General features: G+C 46.4%; 2 protein-coding genes across 4 annotated transcripts; one reads left to right on the forward strand and one right to left on the reverse strand.

Moving 5' to 3' along the window:
* Nucleotides 1–277: 277 nt before the first annotated feature.
* Nucleotides 278–5525, reverse strand: alad (aminolevulinate dehydratase). Of its 2 annotated transcripts, none has more exons than XM_076029336.1 (12): nt 5501–5525; nt 4588–4713; nt 4457–4507; nt 3850–3946; nt 3610–3745; nt 3418–3501; nt 3127–3215; nt 2851–2906; nt 2585–2672; nt 2403–2489; nt 1287–1416; nt 278–707 (listed from the first exon to the last, which is right to left on the reverse strand). In XM_076029336.1, the coding sequence occupies exons 2-12, from the start codon at nt 4704–4706 to the stop codon at nt 649–651; spliced, it is 996 nt and encodes a 331-aa protein (XP_075885451.1). In that variant the 5' UTR covers nt 4707–4713; nt 5501–5525; the 3' UTR covers nt 278–648. The 2 variants fall into 2 exon arrangements, with proteins under 2 accessions (XP_075885451.1, XP_075885450.1); XM_076029335.1 differs by lacking the exon at nt 5501–5525 and adding an exon at nt 5288–5310.
* A 320-nt stretch (nt 5526–5845) lies between these two features.
* On the forward strand, nt 5846–8187 carry tmem203 (transmembrane protein 203). Of its 2 annotated transcripts, none has more exons than XM_076029349.1 (2): nt 5846–5995; nt 6405–8187. In XM_076029349.1, exon 2 carries the CDS (start codon nt 6646–6648, stop codon nt 7060–7062), a length of 417 nt encoding a protein of 138 aa, XP_075885464.1. In that variant the 5' UTR covers nt 5846–5995; nt 6405–6645; the 3' UTR covers nt 7063–8187. The 2 variants fall into 2 exon arrangements, with proteins under 2 accessions (XP_075885464.1, XP_075885466.1); XM_076029351.1 differs by having other exon boundaries at nt 5851–5983; nt 6394–8187.
* The last annotated feature ends 900 nt before the right edge of the window (nt 8188–9087 follow it).

The following is a 9087-nucleotide window of genomic DNA, read 5'->3' on the forward strand; positions in this document are numbered from 1 at the left end:
CCGCAGGCTCCGTCATTCCTGGTCTGAGGTGTCGTCTGAACAAACTTTTTGACAACACATTTTCAAATTTATAACGCAGCAAAACTCGAACAGTGTGTGAAGCAGGGAGCAGGTGGGTCTGAGGTTCGGCCCCCTCAGCCTCTGTCAACCACTGATACGCATGATAGCAGAGAACCAGAGAGAAGAGATGAAAGATTCTCCAGCGGCTCCCTGCTGCACCTTCCAGGAAAAACACACACACACACACACAGGTCAGTGATTTAAATTTATTTGGGGGGGGGGGGGGTCAAGGAGTGGCAGAGCCGTAAGTGTGTGTAGTAACAGGTAATAACAGTCATTTGCTCCGGCCACATTTACAGCAACATACGGTCCATGACAATCATCACAAACAGCAGTTGAGTGAGATGGTGGTTAATGCAAGGATAATGCAGAAGCTTTGACATTTATCACACCAGGGCCCTCTGAGAGCATCAACACTATGAAACTGATCACATGACGTGAGCATCTGATTGAACAAACACAAATCCCTCAAAATCTAACAATAGACTAAACGCTCTTTAATTTTGCTTCTTTGTCCACCGCAGCTCCGTCCGTTGGTCCATCTGGGCGTCTTCTGACCATGGTCTGGTAGCTTCTGGTCTTGGTTCTTCACTCCTTCAGCCAGCTGAGCAGCTGAGGTGTGTAATAGGTGATGATGATGTCAGCGCCTGCGCCACAAAGCATGAAAACACCATCAAAGTCATGATACTTATATTCAAGGGACTTGGCTGGGAGGTTGATCAGGCAGTGAGAATAATTGCACTGATAAGCCAGAAGCTGAGCGGTCGCCTGGTTTGGGGGTTAAATGGTGAAACAGCTGAGAAACACGAGTTACTGTCATGCTACACAGGTCAGCTAAGCTTTTCTTTTTCTAAATAAAAACCAGGAAGTGCAAGTTAGCAACTTGAGCCTCTGCCAGGTTCAGGAAGTTGCAACACAATGCAACGCATCAGGAAAAAGACAAAGCGCACAAAGTGCTGCAGAACGCCTACAAGAACGGAGGTGTGGGTCTGTGAGTCAAACCTGGCAACCTGCAGAAACCACAACCGTAGAGAGGCAACAGTGAGTCTGGCACTCACTGAACGGGAGGTAGGAACCACATCACCTTTAAAGAGTCAAGACTTTGCACACGTGTCCGTGGAAGAAAAACTACCCATGATCACCTGCGATGTGATGATGTTGCTCCATTAAAAATAAATAAATAAATAAAAATAAAACAAACAGAGTTATTTCCTCCTCAGACTCACCTGCTCGGCGGAAGGCGGTCATGGCCTCCATCACGGCGGCCCGCAGGTCAAAGGCTCCGGCCTGCGCTCCGTGCCACATCATGGCAAACTCTCCCGACACGTTGTACACGGCCAGAGGGTGGCAGGGGAACTGAGGAGGGAGACGGAAGAGGTCAGAGGTCACGGTAACCGCGAGGGGAAAAGGCTTAAGGCCGTCGGTCAGTTTGACAGGGTGCAGTTCACACCCATGACCACTTGGTGGCAGTGCTGAGTGTACCGCAAGGTACCCTTTGTGGCTCTCTCACACAACCACACCTGAGCTCAGCCAATCACAGGTGTGTTGCCTTCACTGGACAATGTTCACCAACACCATGGCTGTGTCTCAATGCAGGCTCTGCATCCTTGGAAGGAAGCGTCCTCCGTCTGAAGGAAGCGTCCTTCAAGGACCCGGCCCAGAAGGACCAACCCAAACCCCGCCTCCCCAGTAACCACCCGGGAGGGTCTAGCCTTCGGCGTATTTCCTGGTTGCGTCACCGCCGTTCCCTCCTGCTGGCCAACCCCGGAAGTGACGTTTTCATAGCATCAAGCTAACCATTGGTTCGCCATCCAAAAATGGCGTTTGGATGATCAAATAAGTAAAAACCCTGCGTTAAAAACTGAATATTTGATGTGAAATTTCAATACTTAAATTTATACGTCGTGTCTTTGCCAGTAGATGGCGCTAATTTCAGCTGACTTCCCAGGATCCCAGGATGCTTTGCAGCAGCACACAAAGCATCCTGGGATACAGAAGGAGGTGAAGGATAGTAGCGGTGCGGCCTTGGAATGGGTTAACAGTAGGGCGCATTTTCGAGGGTGCATTTGGAGCGTCCTTCGGACTTCTGGGAATTGGGAGGAGCCTTCGCGCAGTACTATGACGCAACTTCCTTTCAAATGCAGCCTTCCAAGGATGCAGAGCCTAAATTGAGATGCGTTAATATTTAAGGTAAGCGACTGACGTGGTTGGAGCCTGAGGGCAATTAAAAGACTCTACTGGTCAAAATGGGCAGTGAGGAAACAGTCTAGCGCCACCTGTTGCAGTCACCAGGACATTTCCTCTGCAAGGCATTCAGTGTTGAGTGGGATTTGTGAACGCACCTTATCCTTGACTTCTCTCACGATGTCCAGGTAGGGCAGCCCCGGCTTCACCATCAGCATGTCAGCGCCTTCCCGCACGTCTCTCTCCTGCAAGACACGTCAGAGTGGAGGCGTTGCGACGACTGTTTGAAGGCAACGGCAGTTACATGAAAACAAGGAGGAGTTCCAGATTCCAGACTGACCACAGCTCTGATGGCCAGTCCTCTGGCTCCAGGCGGCAGCTGGTAGCAGCGGCGGTCTCCAAACGCAGGCTTGGACTGTGCAGCGTCTCTGCAGGGAAACACAGCAACTCTCACCACCGCTGCTTTCTGCTATTGTTAATCACAGAGGCAGTGGGCCTGCACGACTCGGGGACTTGGAGAGTTAGATCCGCTGTGGCACCAACAGTGGGTTTTACGTTACAATGAGGTTTCTGCAACAATGCATGTGACTGCTGAGGCGAGCCTACCTGAAAGGGCCATAATAACAGGAGGCAAACTTTGCACTGTAGCTCAACACTGACACCTAGAGGCAGAAATCAGAGAAGGAAACTTCAAGAAGCTCCTATGAAAATGTCTTATTTATGTTTTATTGGCATAAACAAGTAAAAACAGACTCGGTTCGTTTTCATTTGCATTTGGCAGGAGATGAATCACAGCCTCGTTATCAGTTTGCTTGTAGAAAAAAAAAACAATTGTTGTATCGAAAACAAATCAATCAATCTGAATGCACAAAATCACCTCACCTTGTTTCCCAAACCATTGGAAATCAGGCCTTGCTTGATGGCTCGGACTCTTCCATCCATCATGTCAGAGGGGGCGATGATGTGACAGCCTGCACAGTGAAAGAGAACCACACAGGACTTCACTTTACAAAATCCACACACAAACACAACGCGGCGAAAAAGTGGCAATTAGAAAGTCAGAAATATAATAACCCGTCCTCATCTGCAGGTGCTATAAATCCAAGGCAGACATTTATACAAGCAGCAAACCTACACAGAAAAATAAAATGTATAAAGAAGTAAGAGGCTTACCAGCTCGAGCATAGGCCACTGCCACCTCTGCCAGGCGCAGGCAGCTGGCGTCATTGTTCAGAGTGCCGTCATCGTTCAGTATCCCTGTGGGAGAGTCAGCAGGACCGAAGCTCGGTGTTTGCTTTGCGCTTTCTACCACCACCAAATCCTTTTTCTCGAATAAACACAACATATCACATCGCACTGACTGACCACAGTGTCCGTGTGACGTGTAGGGACACAGACAGACGTCACAGGCCACCAGCAGCTCCGGGAACAGAGACCTGATCTTCTTCACTGCCTGCACAGCCGGCGTGTCGCTGGTGTCTGCACCTGAGCCCCTCTCATCCTGCCAGCGCAAAGAGAGAGGGAGGAGGAAATTAGGGGGGAGGTGCTGAGGGAGAACTGAGGAGAAACAGACTTTTAACTTTTAACCCCAAAGTTCTCCTATACCTTTGCGATTTTAGCAGGGACCCCGAAAATCAGCACACATTTCAAGCCATTGTCCACTAGCGGCCGCAGCATCGCTTCCAGCTTGTTCACCCCATACCTGTGGATGGCAACATGTCACTCAAGAAGATGAAGGGGAAAAAAAACTCACACACAAAAAACATGGAAAGCTTAAAGTGATGACAAAACCTCTTAAGAATGGAATTCAAGGGAATTGGTGAGAAAAAAAACCCACACATTGGAGTGCATTCAGGGATCAAATTAAAGAAAAGAACTGCAAAGGAATGGAGTCACACCTTTAGCAGACAGCATCGTCCCATTTGGAAGATCGAACTCCGAGATGCTCGCAGTAGAAGTGTAACGGACTGTGTTCTTATCTCAGCCCCAGTGTTTGGCTGTGGAACCGCCCTGCCTGCCTGCCTGCCTGCCTGCCTGCTTGCTTTTATCAGACAACCACACCCTCGCTGGCTGATATTTGCTGTGGCACTGGGCAACGGTGCAATGAGACACAACTGGAATTCAGTCAAGAAATGAAGATCTAAAATTGGTCCCTGAGTCCACGATGGCATCATTTCCAGCCACAAGCTGTGGGCTTTACTGAGGTTCTCACCTGGCCTGGCCCGGCAGACTGCCGATGGGCTCCACGGCATCGTCGCTGTCCCTGCGAGAGAAGACAAAATCAAGTCCATGAAGTCGAGTGAGGTGCTGGAATTCTTTTGAGAGGTGCCAGAGACTTCTTACGTGACGAAGATGGGGTAGATGAGGTTCTGCGGGGTCAAGTCGGCGGCGCACGTCTGCCAGCACCGGAGTGTTGGGTGGAAATAGCCACTGTGCAGGATGGACTCGGCAGGCGTCTGCATCTTCACGCTTCAAACACACACAACATGAGTGACAAAGCACACGGACTCCAACATTCCTGCTCAGCCGCCAGAAAACAGCGGGCAGGCACGCGTGAAGCAGACTGAGAAAACACAGAGTCCACTCTGCGTTCATGCAGGGGCAGCTTCAGAACAAAGTGCCACATCTGGTATCAGCAGTTCTTTTGATTTCCTTGCTTAGGCAAGAATTAAATATAAAGAATATTTATATGCATATTTAATAAATGTTGATACAAAGTACTTTCTTGGAGCCCTTCACTAGTGTCTATGGCACGAGCTGGCCACGAGTCACAACACACACATTTCTTTGCAACTCTATCCTGTCAACAAGCCAAACTGCTGCAACGGAATTAAAAAAAAAAGAAAAAAGCATCAAGTCTAAGGAATGCAATACAGCCTTAACTTGACAAACTATCTCATCCGCATTAAGGCGTGACGTATGCAGCAAGTTTAATTTTATTTTTATTTCTATCAAACACAATATACCAGCCAGGTGACTCGACACAACGCCGCGGTCAAGACAACACAAGAATAAATAATTATTGTCAGGCTCTTAAATTCACATCATCTTTTCTTGCGTAAACATGACGAGATTCAGTCTTCTCGTTTAGCGCGTCACTTGTCACCTTGGCTCGTGCGCTTGCTATGCGCTGTAAACTCGTCAGACTTGCAGTAAAACAAATCGAAAGTGCGAGAAAGTAACGTTAAATTTGAAGTTCGGTGAGCAGAGATCAACGCATAGAACACGAGACCATCAGTAAGCGCAGCCCACTCACCAGGGACGAAGATCAAGATCAACTCGACCACACGTTCAACCCACTCACTCACTCAGTCGAGAGGGTGTTTCTTCTTTGCTCCTCTTGCCAGTGACCGAGTGAGAGGTGCGATAGAAGCACATTACCGCCACCTACTGGCCATTGTGTCTAATGTTGAAAAATATTGAATAACATATTGAAAAATAAAGTAGCGTTGTTTATTATACCCACTCCGTTTTATAAGAAATTATTGCATTCTGAATTGTATAAGTTTGCACTAATGCATTAGTACAAAACTATGTTAAAACGAATCGATTACGGTTTTTCCATTTTCTGTCGCGTCAATACACTTCCCGGCCACCGTCCAATCCGGGCTCGTCTTCTCGCGATACTTGATCGGAGGCGAAAAGGAGTAGACGAAGCTACGCTAATGCTGAGATAGCGTTGTGTTCAGACAGTTTAATTCCAGCCCAATGGACGAGGAAATACGCAAATATTGTTGAGGTAAAGTCGTCTGTGACCACATTAAAATACATCCCAGTGTTCGCTGCTGTTGGATGGTCTGCATCGCCACATTGTCGCCGGTTAGCCTGAATTGTTGCCACAAGATCTCGGCACCAGTCTGTAACATTCCCAGTGTGTGTCTTCTGACACAGTACCACAGCCTCGGCATTTGCCCCTCAGTGTGTAACGACGGCTAATCAAGCGAAGCGTTCAGCTGACAGTGTGATTAAATTGTCAATGTCTCGTGTTTACTCATCTCCTGATATGATGTGGCGTGGCGTGGCGTGATTCGCTAAATTGCCATCTAGAAATGTTTAATCAGACTTTATTGCTTTTTACGACACAGAGGACAGTAGTGTTGTTATTTTGTTTTGCTAACGTGATGTTTCCTTCTCAATTGCACAACGAAGGCCTTGAAAAGAAGATGGTGCTGGTGGCAGTTCCTGAGGCCACTTCCTGGATCATTCACCTCAGCGTGGGTTTAAAGATGTAGCCTACACTAAAGCAGCTCCACCCAGCACCATCTCGACATTGACCCTGAGGTACCCGGGGACCGCCAGCACCCTGGAGCACCTTCAGCTCTAACCAGGGCGACCCAGTGCGAGACTCGACCCCCCCACCGTCCAGTCCGGCCCTGCTGGAAGACCCTGTTGGCCTCAGCCATGCTGTTCTCACTGAGAGAGCTGGTCCAGTGGCTGGGCTTTGCCACCTTTGAACTCTTTCTCCACCTGCTGGCTCTGCTGGTCTTCAGCATGCTGGTTGCTCTCCGAGCGGACATGTTCACCCCCACGCTGAGCTGGTGGCTGGTGTTTGTCCCGCTGTTTGCTGCAGATGGCCTGAGCACCTACTTCACAGCCATCGTCTCCATCCGTCTCTACCAGGAGAATGAGAAGCGCCTGGCGGTGCTGCGGCTCCTCTGGGTGCTGACGGTGCTCAGCCTGAAGCTTGTTTGTGAGGTGCTGCTGTGCCAGAAGCTGGCAGAGCAGGAACAAGCCAGAGACCTTTGGTTTGGCCTGATTGTGTCGCCGCTATTTATTCTTCTGCAGCTGCTTATGATCCGAGCGTGTCGCGTCAATTGAGGAGAGGCTGTCGGCGGCGGTGCTTTCACGATGCAAAAAGCAATCTTAACGTTGCATTCAAGATGTAAACGCATAACAAAGACGTAAAAGCATAACATTTTATTTGTGTTTTCATTTCCTCTGATTGCTGCATTGGGCTTCATGACATGCACATGCAAACACTAGTAATCAATCAGACGTGGTTGTAATGATGAGTACAAAAACTCTTGTTTTGTTTTTGTTTTTTTGCGTTAGCACCTAGCTTCACTAATGCTCTTGAACAACTTGAACTCTGCAATAGTAATGTCTTGACATTTTAGGCTTAGCTTTAAATCAATCCAACTAAGCCTGTTTTTTTTTTTTAAATGAAATGTTACGGTGAGAAAAAAAAAATCTTATGAATTTCAGGGTGACCACGTGCTCTTTCTCCTGCGCTCTTGTGAGAACATACTGAATGGTACGAACATGAATGGTAGCCAATGAATTTGTGAGAAAGTCTATATCAGAGTTATATTTTAATACACAAGTGCATGGATATTTAAATAATTGTTTCGACAAAACTGCTTTTATATCCCGTGCACCTGTGTGTACTTCAATTGTCACCCGGCCTTAAGTGCCATCTTTCCTTCTTTCTTTCTTTGTCTCTTCTTCCCTGAGCAGTGCATCGCTCGCCAGTACAATTCTGCTTGATTATCTGGTGTCTTACTGTGTCTCCTGTTGCTGCCAGTGTTTGCCAGCCCTACTCCCTCATACCGACAGTAAAAATGGTTTTTAAGGCGGTGGGAACCTGATTCTGAAAGTGGCCGTTGCGTGCCAGTCATGCAACAATGTAGAAATGCTGAATGTGATTCCCACAAGCAGTAAACTGTGTATTCATTGAATATAAGTGTTTATTTGTAAAATATTAAATGTATGAAGTTTGTTTCCGACCATACTTTAAGTATGTTTTGCATGTATTTAAGGTAGCTTTTAAGTCATTTCTCGTGAAGTTTGCAATATGTATATAATGTTTATTTTGATGGGTTTTTTTTGTTTTTTTTTTAAAGAAATACACTGAATATTATTTATGCTCTTTTGTTATTGCCATGGCACCCTTGTGCTCATCTGTATGTATTATATGTAAATAAAACATCCACGTTTAAACAATTATATCCAATAATGATGCGGTTGCATTTGTGAGTGTAGGTGCTATTATATGCCGCCACACGGGGGCGTCCCTGCCTATTTATATGGGCGTGGTGTTCTATGAAGTGAACCACAATACTGAGATTTGCCTGCTTTATCTATTGGTCGTATAGCGCATTGTGCATTATACAAAAGCACCAGTTGGTGACCTCCATATTCTGATCTGAATTTCTTTTAAAAATAAAAATTTCCTTAAATTATTAAAAAAAAAAAAAAAAAATTAAAAAATTGCTGTAATCCTGAGGGAGTGCATTTCACATTGAATCCTGTTGATAGTATCGTACCTGGTCTAAAATAGGCGCCGATTTATGAGTCATGACTCTGTATGTCAGTACATTGTTGATGAAAAATAATGATTGTGGGTGGCATAAAAATTCTCAAGAGCCATGCGACGATCATTCTTCCCAACTCGTAGTAGTTTTTATTTCCTCCTCTTTTTTTATATATATATGACCGGCCCTACGTCATTTTATCGTAGCGCTCTTTGTCATTCTTGATTATGGTTCGACGATAAATGTTTAATGAGCTCTTGTCGTACCAAGAATAGCCCTCTTAAGTGCTGATTCATGTGCGTGGAGCTAACGTTTCTTCTTCTCGGCTCATGTGTGTTTACTTCAGGAGGAGGATTATCGACAGGTGGCGTCGCCAGCGAGCGCTGTCGTATTTTCCGTTTCCACATAAATGCCTCGAGGGTGCGAAGAAGCGGAGATACAATCCGAACACGAACGGAAGGAATTCTGGTGGAGACAAAAACAACAACAACAACAACAACAAACACAATTAATGTACATCAATTACATCAATAAACCTTCGAATATAAATGCTATTTCTGAAATATATCTTTAGTCTTTTCAATGACCG

Source organism: Nelusetta ayraudi, unplaced genomic scaffold (genome assembly GCF_046127955.1).
Source record: "Nelusetta ayraudi isolate G7.1 ecotype Tasmania unplaced genomic scaffold, CSIRO-AGI_Nayr_v1 ptg000026l, whole genome shotgun sequence".
Lineage (NCBI taxonomy): Eukaryota > Metazoa > Chordata > Actinopteri > Tetraodontiformes > Monacanthidae > Nelusetta > Nelusetta ayraudi.

Coding starts and splice junctions, on each gene's coding strand:
- alad (XM_076029335.1), bottom strand. CDS start 5,310: ATGTTTACGCAAGAAAAGATGAT. Junction 3,947..4,456: donor AGTCTGCCGGGCCAGGCCAG/GTGAGAACCTCA, acceptor TGCCATCCACAG/GTATGGGGTGAACAAGCTGG. Junction 3,216..3,417: donor AGTGGCCTATGCTCGAGCTG/GTAAGCCTCTTA, acceptor TTCACTGTGCAG/GCTGTCACATCATCGCCCCC.
- tmem203 (XM_076029349.1), top strand. CDS start 6,646: ATGCTGTTCTCACTGAGAGAGCTGGTCCAGTGGCTGGGCTTTGCCACC.